The sequence below is a fragment of the Ictidomys tridecemlineatus genome, chromosome 4, assembly GCF_052094955.1.
Source record: "Ictidomys tridecemlineatus isolate mIctTri1 chromosome 4, mIctTri1.hap1, whole genome shotgun sequence".
Classification (NCBI taxonomy): Eukaryota; Metazoa; Chordata; class Mammalia; order Rodentia; family Sciuridae; genus Ictidomys; species Ictidomys tridecemlineatus.
The window spans coordinates 198,590,680-198,617,224 of record NC_135480.1 but is presented as its reverse complement, the minus strand read 5'-3'; the positions used below and the strand labels follow the sequence as shown (position 1 = coordinate 198,617,224).

General features: G+C 35.8%; 2 protein-coding genes across 2 annotated transcripts; both read left to right on the top strand.

The window, feature by feature from the left end:
• Positions 1-4,808: 4,808 nt before the first annotated feature.
• LOC101956828 (olfactory receptor 1L4) lies at positions 4,809-5,870 on the top strand. The gene has a single exon (XM_005321163.2). It carries the CDS (start codon positions 4,887-4,889, stop codon positions 5,868-5,870), a length of 984 nt encoding a protein of 327 aa, XP_005321220.1. The 5' UTR covers positions 4,809-4,886.
• An 18,999-nt stretch (positions 5,871-24,869) lies between these two features.
• Positions 24,870-25,915, top strand: LOC106144623 (olfactory receptor 1J21). Its single transcript, XM_013356656.2, has one exon. It carries the CDS (start codon positions 24,879-24,881, stop codon positions 25,815-25,817), a length of 939 nt encoding a protein of 312 aa, XP_013212110.2. The 5' UTR covers positions 24,870-24,878; the 3' UTR covers positions 25,818-25,915.
• Positions 25,916-26,545: the final 630 nt, after the last annotated feature.

Sequence of the window (26,545 nt, the reverse complement as noted above, 5' to 3'; positions counted from 1 at the left end):
TGGATTTATCATATATTTTTGTTCTTCCAACTCTCTAGAGATAGCAATAAAATAACAACAAAGGGAAAGTTTCATAATAATAATAGGAAGGGGAATCATTAGTAGATGTGATATTTCAGTGAGTTTCCAAGAGACAGAAATAAAGTAGTAATAAGATAAAAATTGCTTAGAATACAGGGAATGGATTTCAGTGGAGGAGAGGGCTGATCTTCCTGGCAGCAATCCAAGGCCTAGAGGGGGCCAGTTCAAGAAAAGAGTGAGATGGAGGATGGGGAAAGGGTGAGAAACATGGGGTGGTAACTAAAATGAATATGCCTTCCTACAATACAACTAAGCCAGCCATTCTACAAATGTCCTTCTCTCTTCCCCTAACCTAAGACTCAGATCATGGTAGCCTCCATTTTATCCCAAAGAAAATCTGAAGATTCTTCTCTGGAATGAGAAAGAGTTAGGGCTATCAAATTGGCCATTATATCTTAAAGGAAAGTTCTCACTTATATTTGGGATAAATAGCAAAAGGATAAACTCCCCACAAGGTATTAAGTTTTCTTATTCCTGGGAGAGCGTAATATAGGCTCATATATTTGCAAATACAATTCCATGAGGAGTCGGCACTTACTACCTAACAAGCTACTCCAGTGCACCAAAAATGGCAAATCAGCAGCATCAAAGAGAAATACAGTATGAATAAGAGAAAAACTTGATTCCAGAATAAATTTCAGTCATGCAAGATACAAAGGATAACATAAAAATGTATTTTTTTTCAGAGAAATGCACCCACAAAACAAGAATAGAATACTCCTGTAAGGAAACACACAAATGATAAAGAGCTCATGGATATGAATGAAACATGATTGTAAGTATAAAAGAAATACTGATGATGGATTACTATGGCTATAATCTGGGGCATAGTCTAGAAAGACAAAGAGAAAACATGAAGAAAAAGATCAATTAAAGATCAATAAACAGAGATTTTAAAAGTCCTAGGTAGAAAGTTAAAGAAACTTTACAAAAAAGATCTGAGAATTGAAGAGGGGCACATATCTTCGTGTTCAAAAGTCTCCTAAATGCATCACAGAATTCATGAAAAACACCTACATGCAGCATCATCTTTATAAAGTTTAGGGATGAGAGGAATAAAAATCCTAAAAAATTACCAGGTGGAAACCCAGACAAGGAATAGGAGTCAGACTGGCAACAGACTTCTCATCATCAACCTTGAATAAATAATAAGAACCAATGGCTATTAAAAATAAGGGTAAAATGAAAAGAACTTTAGACAGGAAAAGTCTGAGAAAGATTTATGCCCATGATTACATTATTTGGTAGTTTCTTAAATATATATATATAAAAAAAGTGGATGAAAGCCAGGAATTAAAGAACTAAAATAATCATCAGAAATTGGGGAAATGAGAAGATTGCCAGCACAGCGCACAGATCATACACCATATCCCTGGTAGATGGGGAACTGCCTCAAATCCCAGCCTCAGGTGACATCTCCCTGCCTTAGGACTCTCAGCCAGCTTCAGTGAGGTAATAGAGCTGGACCAGGAGGCACCAATGCCGTATCAGTAACATTCCAGGTACAGTCTACCATCTAACCTGCACTCAGCTAGCAACTCAGCTGATTGGAACCGAACAGATTAGGACATTAGGCTAGCTCAAAGATCACGACTTGAACAGCCTGTGCCTAAAGGAATTCATGACACTGAAGGAGATGGACCAGACAAAAGATGCCAGAGTGTGGGATCTGTTTTGAGGACTTGTTCATGGGAACCAATTAGATTTCTGCTGGTGCATGAACTTCCATTACCTGGACCTTACAGATGCTGGTTGATGAGCATCTTCTCATTTCCCTAATTTCCTCTGTCCCTCCTGCATGGAGCCATTGATGCAGCCCTGTTTTTTTCACCCAAAGAGAAAATCGAACTAGGGTCTCTCCTCTGACCTCAAGTGAGCCATAATTTTTGGTGGTTTTGATCTCTGTCACTGAGCCCAGTGAGCCAGGGATTAGGAATTAAGATCATGAACAAGTTTTCTAAACATTCCTTGATGGCTGCAGATGTTGAGGAAAGTATGTGATGTTTTAGAAATTTAAGGGAAAGGGAAAGTAGGATGTATTTTAAAGTAAATCCTTGCTTGACCCATTGTTTATTTAGAGTTTATTGTTGCTCTAGTACATAGGAATTGATAAAATATGACAGCAGTTGTATGTTTAAATCGTGTGTTGAAGATTAGGAAAAAAACTTTTTTTCCCTGAATGAAAAAAAAAAAAAAAAACTTCTCCCCTCCACCCATTTTTTTTTTAAGTTACTGGCATTTGGATTAAGGTTTTATTATAAACTACATTTTATACTGCGGACACATAAAAAGTAACTTTAAGCTTGTTTGTACAGTTGTTTTTTTCCATTGGAAATAAAATTCATTGCCTTAGGCCATTTTATTTATTTATTGTTATTATTACTTATTGTGAACACTTTGCTCTTTGAATGCTATTTTATCTACATTTCTCAAGAGATTTTAAATTTTATATTTAATTTAAAAAATTAAATGGCCATTTTAAATGGTGTATTATTATCATTGGTTCTGGCTCTATGCTTGAAAACCAGTTTATTTATAAACTGTGAGTGCTACCTCCTTTTTTTGCAGTTAGGAAATGCAGAATTAAAAAAGATTTTTTATCTGTTCTTTTTAGTTATACATGACAGTAGAATGTATTTTGACATATCATACATACAGGGAGTATAACTTCCCATTTTTGTGGTTGTACATGATGTGGAGTTACACTGATTGTGTATTCATATATGAACATAGGAAAGTTATGTCCGAATCATTCTACTGTCTTTCCTGATCCCATCCTCCCTCTATTCCACCCATTCCTCCTAGTGTTGTCTGGTGAACTTTAACTACCTCCCCAACCCCCAACCTGAGTATTGTGAGTCAGCATCTGCATATCCAAGAGAACATTAGGCCTTTTGTTTTACAGGATTGGTTTATTTCACTTAGCATGATACTCTCCAGTTCCATCCATTTACTGGCAAATGCCATAAAGAAATACAGAATTTGAAGTAATCTCCTAGCTTGTAAGCACACTGAGATGCACTATCCCTTTTCTGAAAAAAAAAAAAAAAGAGTTAATATGTCAAGAAACCAACCCTATCAAAGAGGGTTTAATATTACCTTTTCCTGTGTGCTTGATCTAATTATTTTGGTTGTTAATATGGTGATAATTGAAAGTCTAGATAAATTCAAAATACTATAGTTACTGATTTATTGACCTTGATTTATGCCAGCATATTTATATAAAAATGGAGATGGCATCATCACAAAACCTAATGAGTAGTTTCTCAGTTCTAACATTTTGATTTGTTTTCTTTCCTGTGACCTTCCCTGTTGTCTTGAACCAGAGCAAAAGGATACTTCATCTCGAATTTGCTGTAGTACTGAGGTTATTGGAGTTTTATAAGTACATCCTGGTGTCTGTTTCTTGAAAAGGAGTTAAGTCCTGATAGGTGACTGTGAAGATTAACCTGGGAGAATAAAGGTAAATATGCTTCAGATTTTGCACAGAAATGAATAATTTGTATAATCAGATGACCTCACAGTTGTGATCTCAAGGAATTTCTCTTTTATTATGTCTTAATGATGTAAGACTACTCTCAATCTTGAAACTTCTGAAGTGTTAGAGATAGAGGTGGTCTAGATGAGATGTTACAGTAATGGTTTACATGTTTAACATATAAATTTTTAACATGGTCCTTGGATAAATATCTTCAGATCCTTTTCCCATTTTTAGTTGAGTTGTTTTCTTCTCTATGTATTCAAAGATGATTTGTTTGTTTAGCTCAATCAGTGATGTTACAGCTAAAAATCTATCATTAGCAAAACAAGAAGCAGTCTCCATCTAACAAAGAAAACAGAAATGTTTCTTATTATTTTATATTGTGCCAAATATTTGACTTTAACACATTTCTACATATAAAGCAAAAGTTGTTTTGAGGTTCCTCATAATTGCATTATAGAAAAATTTAATATATTGTAAGTACTTAATTTGACATTCAACAAAATGATCATTAATTTCTATTATGGAAAGACTCAAAGATGAATCTGACAAAAATTGAAAGAAATAATATTATCAAATTATGTAAAATTGATACACGTATCTTATATCTTCCCAAACTTGTACCATACTATTTTAAAATTATTTTTATTACATTTATATAAAAATACAGTATTTCATCAAAATACTTGTTTAGCAACATCAAAGTTTCTCTCTTTGTTTTACTTTCCTGATTTGCCTATGGGGAAAACCAATCAAAAAGGCATGAGAATCCCATTCATTGACAGGTTTGATTTTTCATTGAAAATTAATAATTAATAAAGTCTATGATTAATCACTTCTACTTTCATTACAGATAAGTTTTAGTTGACTTACGGGAATAGAAAAATCCATACTGAAAGAACAAAATTGAGTTTCTTTTTTTTTTAAAAAAAATTTATTTGTTATTTTTAAATATATATAACAATAGAGTCTATTTTGACATATTATACCTACTTGAAAGGGAGAGAGAGGGAAGAATAAAAGTATATTGGATTAGACAAAGGGGAATGAAGGGAAGGGAGAGGGATAGGAATAAGAAAGACAGTAGAATGAATTGGACATAATTTTCCTATATTCATATATGAATAAATGACTAGTGAAAGTCCATATCACATACAACTGAAAAAATTCAGTTTCTTGACATCCAAAGTTAGGACCAGATAGATCTTCACTGCAATGGCCCATTGAAGGGTAGAGACTTTGAGATCTGGTTGAGCCTTGACATCATTCTCATCCCTTTCCAACTCTGATCCTCCGTCTTTGCAGGTGATGTAAACCATATTTTATGGCCACTAAAAATAGGACAGAAGTGACTGAATTTGTCTTATTGGGCTTGTCCAGCAGGCCAGAAATACAGCCAGTTATTTTTGGAATAGTCCTTGCCATGTACCTGGTTGCAGTTATGGGCAATGCCCTTCTAGTAACTGTTGCTTGCTCAGATCCCAAACTTCATACCCCCATGTATTTCCTTCTCAGCCAGCTTTCCTTTATTGACATATTTCTGACAACCATCACTGTTCCTCAGATGCTTGTGCACACACTATCCAAGAATCGAATCATTTCCTACAATTGCTGTATGATCCAGCTGTTCTTCTTTATGGCTGTGGGCAGCATGGAAGGTCACTTGCTGGCTGCGATGGCATATGACCGCTGTGTTGCCATCTGTGACCCCTTAAGATACTTTGCCATTGTCAGCCATCGCCTCTGTCTGCGCATAACGTTGACCTCCTGGGTGATTGTCAGCCTTAACAGTCTTCTTTACAGTGTGTTAGTCACACACTTAACCTTCTGTGGCAACCAGGTCACCCACTTCTTCTGTGACATAACTCCCCTGCTGCAGCTCTCCTGCACTCGACCAGTGGTCAATGAAATGCTAATATTCACAGAGGGTGTAGCTGTTGTGGTCAGTCCCTTCTTCTTTATTTTGGGTTCCTATGCCCGCATTGGCATTGCCATAGCCCACATGCACTCAGTTGCTGCCCTGCGCAAAGCTCTGTCAACCTGTAGCTCCCACATTTTGGTTGTGTTGCTCTTGTATGGCTCTGTGATCCGCATGTACCTCCGGCCTTCCTCCAGCTATGACTTGGATCAGGATCGTCAGGTTGCCATCTTCTACACAGTGGTCACCCCTATGCTAAATCCACTAATCTACAGCCTCAGAAACCAGGAAGTTAAAGGAGCTCTGAGAAGACTTTTTAGGAAACTCTGGATCTCAGGAAACTTCCAGCCTGGTTCCCAGGCAAATAGAGAATGGAAACATGTCTCCTGAGACCAAAGAGTTAAGATCTAATCTGAGCATGTTTCAGACAGAGGGGTTGTACCCCTAATAACCATATGAATTACCTTCCTATGGAATAATCTTCACTGTTGACCCCCTTGTTGAATTATGGAAGAAGTGAGTTCATGAATAAATGTTTTTTTCTGGTCCCTGTTAACTGATTTAGAATATCATCAGTTTGGAAATGAGAAGATACTTAAAAGTCACTAAACCTAAGGGAATGGGAAATACTGGGGAATGATATTAACCATATTATAATGTTAAATTTTGTGCACTTATGAAAATGTAACAACAAATCCTACTGTATGTACAACTATAAAAATAAAAATGTGGAAAAATGCACTAAATATTCTCTAAGCCTGAATGTCTCATATTTCAGGAATAATATGTAACACAGAGAGCTACTAAGCAAAATGAAAACAATCACATGGCTTGCAGAACTTTGATCATTTTAGTGATGGTTTGTCATTCACTGAATTTAATTTCAACAACCTCTTGACTTACGATAATAACAAAAATCAGATCAATGCTTATAGGTACTCTCAGTATTCTACAATAGATTAATTTAATCACAAATTTCTGTGTTTGAAAGCTGCAAAGATGTCTCACTATGAGACACATCACTTATTTGGAGTGAATTAAAGTTTACATTAAGATACCCCTTTCCTCAATGTGACTCAAATTTTCTTTTTAAATTCACAATACTTGTAATCTCACTATGTTAAGAATACTGTTAATGAGATCTATTACCTGAGATGAATTATACATTCAGTTATGTCCCTCATTACCATGTGATTAACCATCAGTTTATCATAATGAAAATGGCAATATAGGTTGTTTATAATATTTTTTCTATTTAAAATAAATAATGTTATTAAATGTCATTTTGTAAGATAGCATATGTGTCTGTAGGATAAATTCATAGAAATAGAGTCAGAATCTATAGTCATGATTTTGATGGAAGGTCAAATTGTGGAAAACTACAATGATGATGATGTCTATTTTTACATGTTCTTTAAATGATTTTCTTAATAGAAGAAGCTGTCACAAGAAGATTATAAAAACAGGCACTTCAGTGTTTGGAGAGGACATGGCTAGAGCATTTGAGGAGTATAGAAAATTCAAGACCATGGGGAGCCCGGGAAGGATATGGGTTTGTGAATTATTGAGGATCTAGAGTATATAAGACATCTTCTGACATAATGGAAAGTTTCAATTGTATTCTCAGGGCAATAGTACTCTCAAGAAAAAATTTCAGCAAAGAAATGACTGACAAATTTAAGTAATTTATAATTTACTGAGTAGAGGTCAGATTGGAGGGATAAAAGGAATTTACCTCAACATTGTAAAGGCTATATATGACAAACTCAAGGCCAACAGCATATTAAATGGAAAAAAATAGAACACATTTCCTCTAAAAACAAAAAACAAGACAAGGATGTCCTCTCTCATCACTCCTATTAAACACGGTTCTTGAAACTCTAGCTAGAACAATCAGGAAAGAGAAGGAAATTAAAGAGATATAAATAGGAAACTAGGAGCTCAAATTGTCTGCTTGCTGCTAGTATCATTCTATATCTATAAGACCCAAAACACTCCACCTGAAGACTTCTAGAGCTAATGAACAAATTGAACAAAGAAAGAGGATATAAGATACACATACATCAATCAATTGCTTTCCTGCACTCCAATAATCAATCTACTGAAAAGAAATTGGGAAAACTATTCCATTCATAATAATCTCAAAAAATAATTTGGAATTACTCTAACCAAAGACATGAAAAACTTCTGTATAACAGTGAAGAAAAAAATTGAAGAAGACCTTATAAAATGGCTAGAGCTCCCTTGTTCTTGAATAGACAGAATTAATATTTTCAAAATGACATACTATCAAAAGTTTTATACAGATTCAAAATACCAATGGCATTTTTCACAAAATAGAAAAATCAGTCCTAAAATTCATTTGGAAGAATAAAAGGCCCAGAATAGTCAATACAATACTGATCAAGAAGAAGATGCTAGAGGCATCAAAATACTTGCTCTCAAATTATACTACACAGCTATGCATGGTATTGGTACCAAAACAGACATGAAGACTAAGAGAAGACAGCTACTCACATAATTACAGTTTTAATTGATCCACATAGTTATAGTTATCTGATACTGAACAAAGATACCAAAAACATATGTTGGAGAAAATATTTTTTTAAACAAAAAGTGCTGGGAATATTGGTTATCCATATGTAGTGGATGAAACTAGATTCCAATCTTTCAGCCCACACAAAAGTCAACTCAAAGTAGATCAAAGACATGGGAATTAGAGCAGAAACTGCAACTGCTAGAAGAAAACAGACTCAACATTTCAACATATTGGCATATGCACTGTAATAGTTAATTTGAATTGTCAACTTGATTGGATTAATAGATACCAGAGATTAGGAGGCTTATGGGTGTGTCAATGAGGGTGTGTCTAGGAATGATTGGCATGTGGAACAGCCAACTGAAATGGAGACCCTCCCTAAACATGGGCAGCACTGTCCAATAGGATGATGGCTTGAATGGAATAAAAGTTGAAAGAATAAGGAAGCAGCAGAAGATGGAAGCTCAATTCTTCTTGAATGGGTTCTTGATTGCTGCTGCGATTTTCTGAGGATATAGGAGTCTCACTCACTCTTCCAAAGCAGAATCCACCAGTGATTCTCCAGAAGCCTTCAGTCTCAGACTAAGGTAGCACTGTTGGTCCCTCTTGTTCTGGGGCTTCAGTCTCTTGGACTGTGCAGCTACTGATTCTTCCAGCTCTCCAGCCTGCAGACAGTTAGCTCTCCAGGTAACTGGTCATGTAAGCCAACCTGATAAATCTCCTTTTTATAATTATACTTCCTGTTGATTCTGTTCCTATAGAGAACCCTGACTAATACAAACACCAACTCTCTTAACAAAACCCCTAAAGCTCCAGAAACAAAACCAAGAATTAGCAAGTGGGACAGAATCAAATTTAAAAGCTTCTGCATAGCCAAGGAAACCAGAGTATAAAGGGGGAGGCTACAGAATGGAAGATTATTGCCAGGTAATCCTCCAGTAGGAGATTAATATCCAGAATATATATTAAAAAAACTTAACACCAAAAAAAAAAAACACCCAAATAATGCAATCAGTAAATGGGCAAAAGAACTAAACAGACATTTTTCAAAAGAAGAAATACAAATGGCAAAAAAATAAATGAAAAAAATGTTTAACATTTCTGAAAGTCAGGGAAATTGGAATCAAATTTACATTGAGATTTTAATCTCTCTTTAGCTAGAATAGCTAGAATAGCAATCATCAAAAAATACAAATGATAATCCTCTCTCCCATTTAGAGACCGCATGAATTTATAAATTTCTAGATTTAAATAATTTGCCCCATGACCCTTCAAACCCTTCAGCTCCCAATATTGTTATCACTCTTGCTTGGTGAGTATTTATGTGGACTAAAGTTGAGTGAGAATGTATATACTAGAATATGCTCTATTGGTGTGCAGTTTTCTTTCTTATATGTCAGCCTCACTATGCAAAAGAACCCCCCAAACTACAAGCCCATGACTCTGAGCATTTGTTCCTCTGATTGATGTTGAGTAACTTTCAGAAAGCTCTCTGATGTTCTTGAGAATCTATTGTTATTATTTTTAAATTGTTTTATTTATTCTTTTTAGTTATACATGAGAGTAGAGTCTATTTTGAAGATAGTGCATTATGAGTGTCATGTTCTCTTTACCAACCAAAGAGCATTTTGTTCATTTTCAAATGGAGAAATGAATAAAAGACTTACTTTTATTTTTTAAAAAATTGTGAGTAAATTAATCTATGTGTAGAATTTTGGTTCTAATTTTTGGTAAACATATCATCATGTTCTCTTTACCTATTATTTTGTGATTGTTCACATGGATAAGTCTATGACTAACTGACTCAACACAGAAAGATGGAGGAATGATCAGGTAAAATTGTTAGAAATATGACAAGAAAAACATTAGTGAAGAATCAGTGGCATACAAACTGAATTAGGAACCAAGAGGAGATTAAGAGGTTTTTTTGGTTGATGCTAGACAGGCACTTACAAAGAATTCTTTGTTGTTCCTAGTGTTCTAATGACTTGAATAAAAATGATCTGCTTTGAGATGAGGGAATACAGGATGTAGAATTTAAAAGAGACTGTACATTTTTTCCCACATTACAGAAAAATTCCTATAGAAAGACTGATGAAAGATTGAAAATGTTGAGTGAATTGTTGAATGAAAGAATTTTATTAGTGGAGAAAAACTTATGGGTCTGTTGTAAGATATGTCACTAGATATTTTATGACCTTGACATAGATTCATTCCTTTAATACTCAAAATCAGATTCTGATTTGGAAATAGAAAAAATATTACAAACAAACGCAGAAACCTTGAGATTAAGCCCTCCCTTCTTCCGTGACTTCTCTACTTAAGCTGTCTAGGTCAGATCAGCTAGTTATCCTCAGCATAGAATTGATAGTCAAAACTGTGCCATTCATGTATATTTTGATTTCTCTTATCCCACATTGGGGACACCATCCTGAGAAGACCCTTAATCGAAGGGATCTACAAAACCTTGTCCACATGTGGCTTCCACATCTCTGTGGTTTCACTGTACTGTGGAACAGTTATTTGGCTATATTTCTTTGCTCTCATCCAATAATGCCAGTGACCATATGTCATTGTGTCTGTGTTGTACTCTCTGGCCACTCCCAGGGTGAATCCTTTTATTCACACTCTGAGGAATTGATATGAAAGTAGCTCTGAGTAACTTTCTCAGTAAAGGAACATTTTCAGCATGGTGGGGATTTTGTTTCCTATTATGGATATTAGACTTCTCCGTCCCTTACATGCATCATTTTCTCTCTAAATTTCTGTTTCTTGGTGAATCATGATGTGGGAGTCTTTATTCAGCCTTGTTTCAATTTGAATTTAGTTTTCGTCTCTATTTAATTTTCTTGTGGATCTTAGAGTCTCAGGAAAGGTTTTCACAAACATGTGTGCACATTTTTGCTTTTCACTTGGTATCCTTTATTATGGGCCAGGCTATATGGGCAATGACCACACAAGACTCCATTTTACCCTGAGACTCCATATCATGTAAGAAATGCTTCTCCCTTGGGAAAGGCCCGCCTCTTTACTCATTAATAATTACCTAGCATAACATACTTGCAACACAAAATTTTTATACAATGTAAAATTATTCTCTTTGGTTTCCATTTTTCTGGGGCAATGTACCTTGTCAGAGATTGATTGTCTAGATGTTGGTCACCATTCTCTAACGTGTTTTGAATGAGGGTCATTTGACCCCCTTCCCTTCTGCTTGCTTGCTGCTATGCCAACCTGGAAAGTCCTGTGGGAAATACCAGTGTACCCATTGCATTGTCTCACTAACTGCCCAATCCAGCTTCTGTACCTGTTTGCTTACAGCTACATCAACCTAGATTTGGTTTTTGCCTTTAAATATCCTAAAATGCTCAGGCTCGTGGCTTTTCCTTGCAGAGACAGTTATGGGTCCTGTGGGGAGCAGTTGCCAGCTGGCTGGCTAAATAAGAACTCTTCAATTTGGACAAAATTGGGACTTGATGTGTTTTTTCAGCAACCTGCCCCACAACACCTTGTCTTACCAACATTGGGATTTTCATGTAGTCAAAGCCATTATTCTTTTTAAAATATTGCATGGTTTTCTTTTTATAGTAAAGTTTTTTTACTCTTACAAGATAACACATTTAATTACAAATTATTTTTTTTTTGTGAATAGTATGTATAAATTTATTTTTATTTAAAAATTGATACATAAAGTTGTAATATTCACAGGTATTCTCTTATTCTTTTTTGTATATATTAGTTTCTTGTACATGTTACATAATGTTCAAATGCAGGTAGGCATATCTATTTTCTCAAATATTTAAAATTTATCATGCTAAAAACATTCCAAATCCTTTCTTGTAGTTTTTTTTTTGTTTTGAATTATGCAGTATGGTATTATTATCTTTAGTCAAGCTACACTGCAATAAAACACAGAACTTATGTAACTAACTTATGATTCATCCATTCACTTTTCTCCTTCCCTCTTCTCCCATATTTTTATCAATTATTTATAATTTCTTACTCAATATCCAATTATTAAGTTATTTTACCAGAGAGAGGGTAACCAGGTACATAACCTTTCTTTTCTCAAAAAGAGATGGCATGGTCATAATGTAAATGAGATGGATCGATGCAAAAAGCCATGGTAAGTTTTTAAACAAAATAAATAGGTACAGGACAAAAGTGTGAACAAAAAACTGGGTATGAGATACAGTATCAATAGTAGAGATTTTGAAAAGACCTACCAGGTGGTGTGGTAATTATGAGAAATCAGTCCATTCTGAAATGGGGGTTCAGCTTCTGAAGGTGTGGGCTGAAGAATGGGTAGGCAGGATGGGAGGAAGTGTAGGCCACTTGAACTGAGTTCAAGCAGTTCTTCAGGGGAGTTTAATCTACCTGTAATTTGTTACAAATGAAAAAAAGGTACCTTCCTGCACCCAATAAGTTATGTGCAACAGATCTGGTCATTTGTATTCTCAGGAAAATAATGGGATTGTAGAATATGCATTTATTTCATTTAACTAATACTGCTGCACTGTTCTACAAAATAGATACACTAAGAAGCCTGTCTGAAAAAGTTACATATGAAATCATTGTAACTGACAATCACATCATAGAAAATGCAAAATAATCAAGATAATAAATGATCAGTGAATGCTAAGACTTTAATGTAGGGGATGGGAGGGATGAATAGGAAGAGCAAAGAGAATGTTAGGGTAGAAAATTTATTCTGTCTGATGTGTAGCAGTGGGTATATGTCACTATGTATTAGTCAAAAACAAAGCTGAAACAACCAACCAAAGGGAAAGTAACTACAACTGTACTATACCAAGCATGAATCCTAATGTAAGCTATAGATTTTAGTTAATAATGTGACAATTTTGGTTCAATTGTAACAAATGTGTTACAACAAAGCAAGATGTCAATAGAGGGGGGAAAGATATCAACAGAGGAACTGGGCCTAGGGGTTAGGAAAAGAGCTGTATGAACAATTTCTGTTCAATTTTTCCATAAATTTAAAGCATATCTTAAGAATCTTTTTTTAAAAAATTATACTATTTTGAACCTGTATCCTCAGAGTTCCAATTACTTTACCTCTTAAACAAGTGGTATTGATAAGGAGATTTTAAAAAATGTTCTGCAAGTATGATGAAAGACAAATGTCATTGTACTTTTATTTTCTACTTCACTGATTGTCAATGCTATGAAGCATCTGACTCTATGTTTGCTGGCTATTTTGGACAGAGATATCTGTCTATTTACTCAAATTTCACCATTTGTGAAGTTTCACTAGGAGAGAGCTTCTACATTTTCAACTAATCCAGGTCTCAGTGACATTGTTCCTAGTGGAAGAAAATGTGTGTTATTTCCTGGTCAAGATTTTGAAAACACATGGATCTACTTATCTATTGGAGAGAAGCAGATTATCCTCAGTGCTTGGAGATAATGGAGCCTGGTTCCTGAATTACCACACGATGAAAATTCATCTACCATCCAGGAGATCTACCCTTTACCATTACAGCAGCCATCATTACCCTTTTTACTACAAAATTCCTTCATGTGAAATAAATGATTATATCCTTCTCTTGCTTTTCTATTAGGTGGTTTGTCTTTTACTTATTGTATTGTAGACAGTCTTCATATAATGTGGATATCAATCCTTTGTCCTTTCTATATAATTCAAATGTCTTCCATTATTTTAATACTGTTACTTTTAAAATATGTAACCATGTCTCAATTTTAATGTGCTTAAAGTAATTAATTCATCTATTTAGTTGGTGTTCTTGATTTTAATGGGATCCGTTGAGGAAATCACCTTGCAATAGCCCTCATTGTGTTTTCTAGACATTAAGGAAGAGACGTGGCATCAGGAAGAGCACAGTCGGATAAAAATGGACTTCTTTTCAAGAAAATGCCTTTCATTTGCTTATAGTAGATATATTCCAGTGAAATTTCTTCTAGCACATTAACCCCAATTCAATGCTTTATGAACAATTTAGTTGTGCAAGATATTGTCAGAGTCTAGGGGATATTTATGACTATGGAAAATAGGTGTCAACTGAGCCCCTTGAATGAAACACATGCACCCAACCTAATAAATACTGTGTGACAAGAAAATGAGCTAGATTTCATCAGTTAGCATCTATCACTACATATATGTTTTGATAATTTTTCAACATTACCCATTTATGACAGCACTTGACAGTCCCATCCCTGGAATGAACTTTGGAATAGCTTTGCCCAGTGAATCATGTCATTGTTCAACCAAATTTCTCTCAAGTATGAAAAATAAAAACAGGCCATCTTAAATTATGTACCTAATGAGAGTAAGTAATATTTTCATGTGAAATTTTAAATCCTTCCTTCTAGGCCTTAAAAATCATTAAAATACATGCAGTTGATTATTGTTAGTATAATGTGAAGTATAAAGTCATTTAATCATTTTAAATGTTAATAATGAAGTATTTAAAATTATTTTTATAGTTTATTCTTTCCTCACTCCTCTGATATGCCAACTGCAACATATCTGATTTTTGTAGATGTATCAGTTGTTTCTAATGTAGCTGTTATGTCTACATGGTTCTTATACCATATCCTAAAATGCATTATTACCCTATTAAAAACTTTTAATTTATGATAACTTCTCTTATGAGGCAAGATGACTGAAAAGTAATGTAGACTCTACGACTCATCCTTTCTACTGCTGGCTATAAAGGAAAAAGAAACTGAGTGCTTGTGCTGAATACATTGAATATATGAAATGGTTTTTAGAAGCATTGTTTATTTTTAAAGGAGGGAGGGAGGGAGGGAGAGGGAGAGAGAGAGAGAGAGAGAGAGAGAGAGAGAATATGAATCTTTTTTGTAGATGGACACAACACAATGTCTTTATTTTTATGTGATGCTGAGAATCGAATCAGGGTCCCACCCATGTTAGGAGAGCGCTCTACTGCTAAGCCACAATCCCAGCCCCTAGAAGCATTGTTATAGATAAATAAAATTGCATAAATACTTATCCATGCAAGCATATGAGAGAAATTAAACTTTTATTTCATGGAATAATTTGAGGAGGATTGGCATTAGTTCTTCTTAAAAGATCTGTTAGAACTTCATGAGAATCCGTCTGGTCCAGGGCTTTTCTTTGTTAGAAGACTTTTTGTTACTGCTTTAGTGTTGTTGCTGGTCACTGGTTTGTTTAGGTTTTCACCCCAGGTACAGGCATGGGGTGCCCTGGCACCTGGGGTGAAGAGGAGCTGCCGGGCACAAGAGGGCAGAGCTCAGGGATGTGTTCAGGGCTGAGGTCTGCTGTAGAGGGCAAGCTGGGACATGGTGGTAGCTATGTTCTCTGTTCCCCCACTTGTCCCTCCCTGTGCCAAGTGCTGAGTGCAGCAGAAGCCCTCAGCAGACACATACAGATCCCCAGGCGTGGCTCTCTCTGAACAAGGTTGTGGCAGTGGCTTCAGGGATCAGATGTTTGAGTCATCTGTTGCCCCTGCCCTTTCTGGCAGCTGTGCTCTATCAAAGCACCATACAAAGGTGCAGAGTTGCATGTTGCTTTCTGGTCTTTGCCCGCCCCCCTTAGTGGAGACTCACAGAGGGAGGGAGGCAGTGGTGGTGCATGCTGATTCCCAGGTGTGGCTCTCCCTGTCAGAGGTAGTTGCAGTGACTGTCAGCATTCGAGGTGTGCACTTTTCTGTAACCTCAGCCTCCCTAGAAGAGGTTCTGGGGTTAGAGGAGGCCCTCAGCAGATGTGTGAAGCTTCCATAGCTTGACCCTCCCTACCCAAGGCTCTCACTGTGGCTTCCCGTGTTGGTGATGCATGCCACAATCCTTCCTTCCTTCCTTCCTTCCTTCCTTCCTTCCTTCCTTCCTTCCTTCCTTCCTTCCTTCCTTCCTTCCTTCCTTCCTTCCTTCCTTCCTTCCTCTTTAAATGAAACTAAATAACTTTTATTTATTTTTTTCTTTCCACATTTTTATTGGTGCATTATAGTTGAACATAATGATGGAATTTGTTGTTATATATTCATACATGCTCACCATATAACAGTGTAATTTGGCAAATATCACTTGGATGCCACTCTCTTGGCACAGCCTCTTTGGCAGATGTGCTTGATGGAAGTGCAGAGGTGCATGACGTGTCTCAGGCTTCCTCTTTCTTGGCTTAGGCCACAGGCAGCCTGTTGGAGGCCGTGATCAAGTCAAGATGGCGCCTGGCAGTTTGTCAGGAGGAGTGGTTTGTGAGGCAATGCCACAGAGCCATTAAGATGGTGGAGACTCCTTATTGGCTGATTGCTGTATCTGTAGGGGAGCAATGCTATGATTGGATGATGTTGATTGAGTCAAGCTGTATGTAATCATTTAGATATATATACCTCTGCTGTTTTCCAATAAAGCAGTTCCCACTTCAATCTTCACAAGTTGCTTGTCACCTCCCGGTTATTTGGCCCAGCCGGACTGCGGCAGTACCCAACTTTCATCTTACTAAGTAGCCTGCCACAGAGGCATCCTCTATGATGTGAACTAGCGTTCAACCCAGGACTTTAAACACTCCAGCATACTGTCTTCTGACTCCAAAGGAAGAACTTGTAGAAATCAACAGACAGGTTTTGGACGTGTTATTATTATGCATTTCTAGGGATACCCTCCCATCACCTCTCAGGAGGAAACAGCTAGTTCAAATTTCAAATTTTGTGTTTATGATTTTTGGTTTTGTAATTTATTCCCATATGTATTTGTTTATCTCTGAAACATATATTTATATTTCACATATCTGTGACCATGACTTTACTTGCTTGGGGCTATCATAATATGAGATGATGGTCTAGTTAGCTTAGACAAAGACAATAGAGAATTACTTTTCCACTGTTCATGAGGCTATAAACACATGAGCAATGTTTCAACTCATTTGGTTTCTTGTTGAGGATCCTCTACCTGCCATACCATACCATAGCTGCCTTCTCATAATGTCTTTCTATCAGAGATATTTCCCTTAATATTATTTAATTAATTAGCAACACTGATGAGTAGGGCTTCAATTTATAAATCTATGGGGGAGGGAGACAAACATTCAGTCTCTAACAATATATTTATATGAAAACTTTTGTTTCTCTGTTTTGCCATATTATTGAAGACTTGCATTTTTCTTCCATTATTATTTTTTAAAATTTATTTAGTATGACATAGAATTGTCATACTACAGCATCTCTTCTATAAAATTATCACAACTTATTGATTGCTGAACTTCCCCCCACTCCTGCTTTTCTAATAGAATTGTCAATGTTGCTGTGAATCTGCTTATTTGTTTTCAGTTGTACATGTGCAGGACATCTTTGGGGTTTAAACTGAAGTTAGAATGCATGATCCATGGCAATGTAAGTTTTTCAATTCTCAATCATAGTACTACATTGTTTCTATATTAAAATGATTATGACATCCAAATAATACACACCTTTGTCTTCAAAGACAATCTTCAAAACAAATTTTCAATCCATTGGTATAAAAAGGACTGTTACTGAGGTTTCAGTAGGGCTTTTTTTGGTTAATTTTGAGGTTGAGCATCTTTGTAGGTAGGGATTAGCTCATTTAAAGTTTGTTTTTCTGAAATCCCTATTCATCTTATTTGCCAGTTTTTCAATTTTGCTGTGGCTTCACTTTTGAATGCATTCTATTACTGAATCACAAGCTAAAGCATAGGACATGTTTTGAATAAAACTCAGAAAGATGAGAGAAACTTGCTGTGGAAGAAGACATAGATGAAGATCATCTAGGTAATGGTATTAGGTACCTGGGGAAGTAATAATGTCATTTGTCAATTCAAGGAGATACTTTTCCTCATGCTGTTAAATGAGAAACCAAGCAGAGTCATGAACTTACTGTTTTCTTTTCTAAGGGTGTTATAGTTGGATTCATTTTGACATAATCATACATGGATGAAATTTAGCTTACTCCATCTCACTCCCCAGTTCCCCAGATTTCCTTTTCCCTCCACCTAATCATCTTCCTCTTCTCTACTTGTCTACCTTCCACTCAATTATTCATTTATTTATTTATTTTTGGTACTGGGGATTGAACTCAGGGGCCCTCAGCCACTGAGCCCCATACTCAGTCGTTTTTTGTATTTTATTTAGAGACAGAATTTCCCTGAGTTGCTTAGGGCCTCACTGATTGCTGAGGCTGCCTTTGAACTCATGATTTTCCTGTCTCAGCCTTCTGAGCCACTAGGATTACAGGTGTGCACCACTGCACCTGGCTTCATTAATTTATTTTTAATTAGTACCTTTTGCACATACATAAAGGTGGAATTCACTGGCATATTTATGCATACACATAATATAATTTTGTCAAATTAATTCCACATTTTCTTCCATTTATAAGACCTTCTCCCTCCCCCTCAATCTCCTTCTACTCCACTGACCTATCCTGTCTTTATGATTTTAAACACCCAACCCCCCTTTGTTACACACTTGCTTCTACATATAAGAGAAAATATTCAATTCTTGATTTTCTGCATCTGGCTTATTTTAGTTAGCATGATATTCTCTAGTTCCACTCATTTACCTGAAAATGCCATAATTTTGTTTTTCTCAATCGCTAACTAAAACTCTCTTGTGTATATGTACCATGTCTTATTCATCATATAGGCTAGATCTATATTTTGGCTCTTGTGCGTTGCACTGCTATAAACATTGATGTGGCTGTATCTCTATAGAATGCTGATTTAAGTTCCTTTGAATAAATGCCAAGGTGTGGGATAGCTGAGTCATATGGTGGTTCCCTTGCTAGCTTTTTGAGGAATCTCCAAAATGCTTTCCAGGATGGTTTTACTAGTTTGCAGTCCCATCAACAATTTTCCCCCACATCCTTACCAGCATTTCTTATTATTTGTATTCTTCTAATTGTCATTCTGATCGCATTGAGATGAAATCTCAGTGTAGTTTTTATTTATAGTTTCTTGATTGTGGGGGATATTGAATATTTTTCCTATACTTGTTGGCTGCTTGTGTTCCATCTTTTGAGCAATGTCTGTTTAGTCCATTTGTCCATTTCTTGATAGGTTATTATTATTTTGGGGGGGAGTGTTAAACTTTTTGAATTTTTAAAATATATTCTGGATATTATCCTCTGTCAGAGGATTCTTTGTCAACACCTTAAGCTCTGTCTTCAAGCTCTTTATCATTTCCTTTGTTATGCAGAAGGGTTTCAATTTTATGCTAACCCCATTTATTGATTCTTGTATTTGCTTTCAAGGTCTTGTTAAGGAAGTTGGTCCCTGCATCAAAAAGTTGGAGTATTGACCTTAGGTTTTCTTCTAGTAGTTGCAGAGTTTCTGGTTTTAATTCTAGATTGTCTAAGTCTTTGATCAACTTTGATTTGACTTTTGTGCAGGCTTAGATATAGGAATCTAGTTTCATTCTTCCATATGCAAAAATCCCATTGTCCAGCAACATTTGTTGAAAGGCTATCTTTCCTGCAACATATATTTTTGGCATCTTTGTTAAGCATCAGATGACTGTCACTATATGAGTTGTCTCTGTCTTCTGTTTCATTGGTTTTAATGTCTATATTAATGACAATACAATGCTATTTTTATTACTATAGCTCTTTAGTATAATCTGTAATGCCTCCAGGATCGTTCTTTTTATTCAAGATTTATTTTGTTATTCTGGATCTTTTATTCCTCCAAATGAACTTTAGGACTGTTTTTTTTCCTGTTTATGTGAAGGAAGTCACTGATATTTTGATGGAGATTACATTAACTCTGTATAGCATTTTGACAATATTAATTCTGCTAACCCAAGAACTTGGAAGTTTTTCCATCTTCTAAGGTTTTCTTTAACTTATTTCTCCAGTGTTCTGTAGTTTTCATTATAGAGGTCTTTGACTTCCTTGGTTAAATTCATTCCCAAGTCTTTTATTTTATTTTTGATGTTATCATCAAATGATTTATTTTATTTTTGATGTTATCAAATGGGACAGTTTTCCTGATCTCCTTCTCAGCAGAATTACTATTGGAGTAGAGAAAAGCTATTGATTTATGAATGTTCATCATTTATTCTTCTACTTTACTGAAATTATTTATCAGCTCTAGAAGTCTTCTGGTGGAGTTATTTGGATTTTCTAGATAGAGGAAAGTTCCATCAGCAAACGATAATTTGACCTCTTTTCATAGTTGTATCATTTTAATTTCCTTTGCTTGTATGATTGCTCTGATGAGAGTTTCAAAAGCTACATTGAAGAGGAGTGGTGAGTTGGACATCAGACCTAGTTGTCAGATTGGCTACTGGAATCTTTGTAGAGCTCATATGGGATGCCAGCACCAAGATGGGCTCTCTCCTCACTATGCCCACCCAGTGCCACCCAGCACTGTCCTCTCTGTGCTGCTTCAATCACGTTGGCCCAGGCACACTCTGGACCCTACAATCAGCAACTGCTGGGTCAGGCTGGTGTCTTCCTATGGTTTCCTAATCTCACAACTCACTGTGCTCACTGTCATAAGGTTATTCAAAACTGGTTCCTGCATAGGATCTCTGACTGCTGTGGACAATCCGCCCTTTGTGAACTGAAATACTCTTCACCCAGCTTCTCCCACATCTCTGTATCAGTTCAGATCAAACCCTCTCTCTACTCCACAGCTTCTCCCAAGACAATTTTACTCACCAAGCTTTTCTCTCTCTCTGTGCTTCCCATCCCCTCAGTGGTGGGAAGTGCATCTGTAACGTACCGTTCCTAGGTTATGATCAAAGTTTCTAACTTTCTGTGTCTCTGTGATTATTTTGCTGTCCAACATTAGATTTCATCCATCCTCTTAGTCGTTCACCTTGCTGAGGAGCAGTTTTCCCACTTTTAAATTCTTGAGCTACAGAACCACTGTGGACCTGCTGGGGAGTACACCCTTCCTCTAATCTGCCATCTCATGAACTTTTTAAAATATATTCTTTAATGTCAGAAAAGAGGGAGGTGTCAATGATATTGTTGTGTTTGAGATAAAAGTTTTTTTGTCAACCCCTGACTTCTACAAAACAAATTAACTGGAATATTATCATAAGGGAAACAGATGATCAATCATGATTGACAGGAGCCAGAAACCATTCTGGAAGTTTAAATATCTTATAGGACATTTCTACTTGAATAACAGTTCTCAGTAAAACTTGAATTTAACATAGAACAAAATTAACAACATTTATAAATATTCAAACATCTTCACATGAACAATGAATGCATGATATTCATTTTCTACCAGCATTGAAGAAATTCTAGGATTACAAAAAAATGGATTAGGGATTGATTTTGTAAGTTGGGTGAAAAAATAAGCATTAAAGATTATTTCATGTTATCGTAGGAAATGTGCATGTTCATGGTATCTAGAAATGTACATTTCTTGAATAGACTAGAATAGAATGCTTTTAAGAAAGAGTTTGAAATTTATAGAAACTATATTTTATTCATTTTTAATCCATTATTAATAATGATGATATTTAATCATTATTTAGATATCTAAATTCTTTTAATCATAGTGATAGTATTTGATTTTTTGATTAAAAGAATTTAGATATCTAAATTCTTTTAATCATAGTGATAGTATTTGATTTTTTCTGAAGTTCTTGAAATAGCATAGGGTCAAAAGCAATAAACTTTTGTTCTCAATCTCAACCTCCAGCCTGGCTTGTTATAGAATCTTTTCTCTTTTTTAATTTTTTAAAGAGAGAGAGAGAATTTTTAATATTTATTTTTTAGTTTTCGGTGGACACAACATCTTTATTTTATTTTTATGTGGTGCTGAGGATTGAACCCAGTACCCCGTGCATGCCAAATGAGGGCGTTACCGCTTGAGCCACATTCCCAGCCCTTGTTATAGAATCTTAATCATACTTTCTCCAAGGTCAATTGAGATGACAAAAAGAATTATGAATCACCAAGTTCCTAACGCCTGTTTTGTGGTTATTGTCATTATTCCTCCAAGGATGAACTCTTACGCCTGCTTCAGCCTCTGACCCCAAGGGAGCCAAAGGCAATGAAGCAATTAGATCTTATTGGTTTCTAATTTAGATCTGGGATGGGGGATTGCCACCCCTCCCCAGGCCCTCCCCATGGTTTGAAAATCAGAGTTTACACTGATTTCTCAGGAGTTGTGAACAAATGTATATCCTATGCGCATTCTAAATGGTTTAGAATAAACTTGTCTCCTTGTTGCAATGGACCATTAAGCTCTTTAGAAATGCCACCTGCTTACTCTATTTTGTGCCTTCCAGAAGAAATGGAAGAACCTTCTTAAGACTTGCTGCTGAAGGTATCTGTGTTCATCATGTAAGGGACGATGTCATAGCAGATATAGAATTTACATTCAGTAGTACAATCTTCTGGGTTTTATGTCTATGTGTGTTTGTCCGGTTTGTACAAATGATTCCTAAACACTACCCCACTCATAGCACACTCTGACAGACAGCTCCATGTAGAGTGATTTATTTTGAATTGAGTGTTGATCCAAAATTTGAGATAACAGGAAAAAACTTCACATAGCATAGTTTATCTCTAAGCTTTGAGAAAGATGTGGGAAAACATACTTCGTTTTCTTAACTTTAACCTTATTAGGTTTGTTGGGGTTTCTTCCAAATTGTATCATAAATCTCTATTATTTTCTTCATCTCTCTGCTGCCATAATACAAGTGCAGGTAGGTATTATTTTGTACCTGAGCTGCTGTAATCACCTCCTATCCAGATTCCTGCTGACACTCTTTCCTTGATATAATCTGATCCCTATCTAGAAGCCAGCAAGATTAATCCCTTCTTTATTTAATTCTTTACTTGAGTGTACTACTGTTCCAGAATAGATTAAAATTTCTGTGATAGTGTAAAGGGTTCTATATACTCTGACTTCTCAATTCTCCACCTTGTGTATTTCCCAGACTGACTATGTTCTACTATTTTCTGTTTCTTAAATGCTCCGACTCTGTTTTGACTCCATATACTAAACTGGAATTCCCATTTTCATAATCTTCTGGTTATATGTTCTTCTATTAAAGACTCCTTTTTAACAATAATAAGAATTGACTTCTTTTTCACGTTAGCCTCTGGTAATTTGGCACTCTATCAAAACCATGAATATTTTCCCTCAAATTCCATTCCTTAGAATTCCAGATATTTATTCCAGATATATATGCTGTTTGTGAAAAATGATATAAGAACAATGTTTATCATATGCTGAAAATAGAAAAATATTAGAAACAATCAATATGCCCAACTGAGAGCTAATTACTATTTTCATTGTGATAAACTTGATTGTTACTAACACGGTGATAAGTAACAACCAAAAGTATAATCCATGTCAGCTCACAAGGTCACATTAATATAATTTTTAACATAGTGTGCTGAAGGATATAAGAATTTTAAAGATAATTTCAATTAAGTTGTGAGAGTTGTTATGTAAACTTTAGTTAAATTCCCCAAATGAGTTTATGAGTTTATGTTAAATCAGATAGTGAGACACTTCCTTAGCTATCAAATGATAATTTCCCTACTTTCCCCCACATTTTCAATTGGTACATTATGGTTGTGTGTATTAATAGGATTTATCAGTACATATTTGTACATGCATACAATATAAGAATAGAATTTAGCCAATATCACTCCCCAACAATTTAAACAAGTTTTACAAACATTGAAATTTAAACAAATATTATAAAGAATATTTATTGTAATTTTTAGTATACAGATTATAATCTGTTTTCCTATTATTTTATGTTAGCTTAATATCCAAGACTAAACTGACCTGAAGGAGAAAAAGAGAGGAATGATAATATATACAATGTAGAAAATATTGAAATATAACAAAGATACTGGTTAAGATTCTTTGGTATGCCATTAAAGGATGAATGGATAAAGGATATATAGTATGTTTTAACATGTGTGAATATGCCACAATGAAACCTATCATTATGTATAATTAAAATGTGCTAATTTAAAAGAATCTTTGGCATCAAACCTAGGCTAAGAATCATGAAGAAGAATGGTATCATTTGTTTTTGCTAGGCAGGCACCAAGAAACTCTTTGGCAGATTCAAGAAGTGACTGGAAAAGTCAAGTATTTCCCAGTGTTATAAAGACTTCAGCAGGGTGATTTGGTTTGATTGAGGGAATTCCCAAGGTGGTTAATTTTGGGTTTTCTAGGTGGACAAATAACATGAACAGAAGTTTTATCCTCACCCCTTGAAAATTCCATTAGAAAGAGAGATGGAAAGTTAAGAACCTTGAGTGGAAAAGGACTTTCTTAAAAGAAGAACAGATAAACCTATTGCAAGGTGTGTCATTAGATATTTTATGTTAAAGACATTAATTCATAACTTAGCACCCATGCCTCAACCTGTCCATATGATACTTCCACCAAGTCTTCAGATCTTAATATCCTACAGATCCAAAGCAGTTCACTGTGTGCTCTTGATTCAGTCCGTGGAAACAAATCATTAGCCAAAGTATATTTAAGAGGCATGGGAAAGGCTAGGAGAGGTCAAAAACCATTAGACATCACACCATCTAATAGTCTTTCCATTAGCTGATTACTGACCTGGTCATGCACACTAATTCCCTAATCTCAAATTTCCATACTGAGCTCCTCAAGTGGAACTTGGTGTGATTCGATATTCATTCTGATGTTTCATGGTACCTCCAAAAGATGTTCAGTTGTTTTATAGGTGGACAAATATTATCCTTTCCCTGACTCTCACTAGCCAATCAACATGGCAAAAAGCCTGAGAGATTTCGGTTAAAATGCACTTACTGACTAGTTCAAAACCATGATTTTCTTGTATAATAGTCCCAAGGACTTCTCATTCTTTCACATTTCCATCTCTTTATTTTTGGCTCCAGAAAAAGGTAACAAGAAGAACATGAGGAGGGATAATCAGAGCAGCGTGTCCGAGTTCCTCCTCCTGGGGCTCCCCATCCAGCCAGAGCAGCAAGGCATGTACTACGCCCTGTTCCTGGGCATGTACCTGACCACGGTGCTGGGGAACCTGCTCATCATCCTGCTCATCAGGCTGGACTCTCGCCTGCACACCCCCATGTACTTCTTCCTCAGCCACTTGGCCTTCACCGACATCTCTTTCTCCTCAGTCACGGCTCCAAAGATGCTCATGAACATGCTGACGCACACTCAATCCATCTCCTATGCTGGGTGCATTTCCCAGGAATTTTGTTATGTATTGTTTGCAGATCTTGACAGCTTCCTTCTGACCTCAATGGCCTATGACAGGTATGTGGCCATCTGTCACCCACTGCATTATCCCAGAATCATGAGTCAGAACCTCTGCTTTCTGTTAGTAATTGTGTCTTGGGTTTTATCCTCTGCCAATGCCCTTTTCCAAACTCTCCTTCTAGCCCGTCTCTCTTTCCTTAGAAGCAACATTCTTCACCACTTCTTCTGTGACCTCTCTGCCTTACTCAAGCTGTCCAGTTCAGACACCACCATCAATCAGTTAGCTGTCCTTACTGTAGGATCAGCCGTTGTTACCCTTCCCCTCATATGCATTCTGGTCTCTTATGGCCGCATTGGGGCCACCATCCTGAGAAGACCCTCAGTCAAGGGAATCTGTAAAGCCTTATCCACATGTGGCTCTCACCTCTCTGTGGTTTCTATGTACTATGGAGCAATTATTGCACTCTACTTTGTCCCCTCATCTAATAGCACTAATGACAAGGATGTCATTGTGTCTGTGTTGTACACTCTGCTCACCCCCATGCTGAATCCCTTTATCTACAGTCTGAGGAATCGGGACATGAAAGGAGCTCTCAGAAACATCATCAGGAGAGGAACCATTTCAACATGATGAGCATTATCTTCCTTATCAGGAGTATCAGTCTTTTAAAAATTTGATAGTTTGTAGACTTTGTGACAGTTTTCTCATTTCTTAAATAATAATTCATCTTTTTCCTAGCTCTATAATTTTATTTTTGTCTTTAATTATATTCCCTTTGAATTAATTTTTGTGTGTAACCTTAATTAGAAAGCTAGATTTACTTTTGTTTTAATAGCTTTTTGTATTTTTAATATATTTTTTATTTTATATATTTATAAAATATATATTTTTATATGTTTTTATTTTTAATTGACAAATAAAAATGGTACGTATTTATAGGGCAACATATGATGTTTTCATACATGATGTATATCATGTATACTATCCAAATCAAAAGAAAGTGTATCTATCTCCTCAAATATTTATCACTTTCTTGTGTGAAATTATTCAGGACTGTTTCTTCTAGCTTTTTGAAATACATAATATTGTATCATTATCACAGTTACTATACTGTGCCATAGGACACAAATTATTTCTCCTACTATAACTTAATATTCATTGAATAATATTTACCCTCTCCCTTTTAGTCTTTCCAGCTGATTATAATTTCATATTCGTTTTTCAATACATTTTCACAAACTACAGAGGATGGCTTTCTGTCTGTGGAATGCCAGGACAATGGTACCCATACAACAGGCGCATGCCCCAAATGTCAAACATAAACTTGAATGGAGTCCTCGAGGTCTCAGATGTTGTGT

Excerpts from the sequence above, each read along its gene's own strand:
- LOC101956828 (XM_005321163.2), top strand. The coding sequence starts at position 4,887 with ATGGCCACTAAAAATAGGACAGAAGTGACTGAATTTGTCTTATTGGGC.
- LOC106144623 (XM_013356656.2), top strand. The coding sequence starts at position 24,879 with ATGAGGAGGGATAATCAGAGCAGCGTGTCCGAGTTCCTCCTCCTGGGG.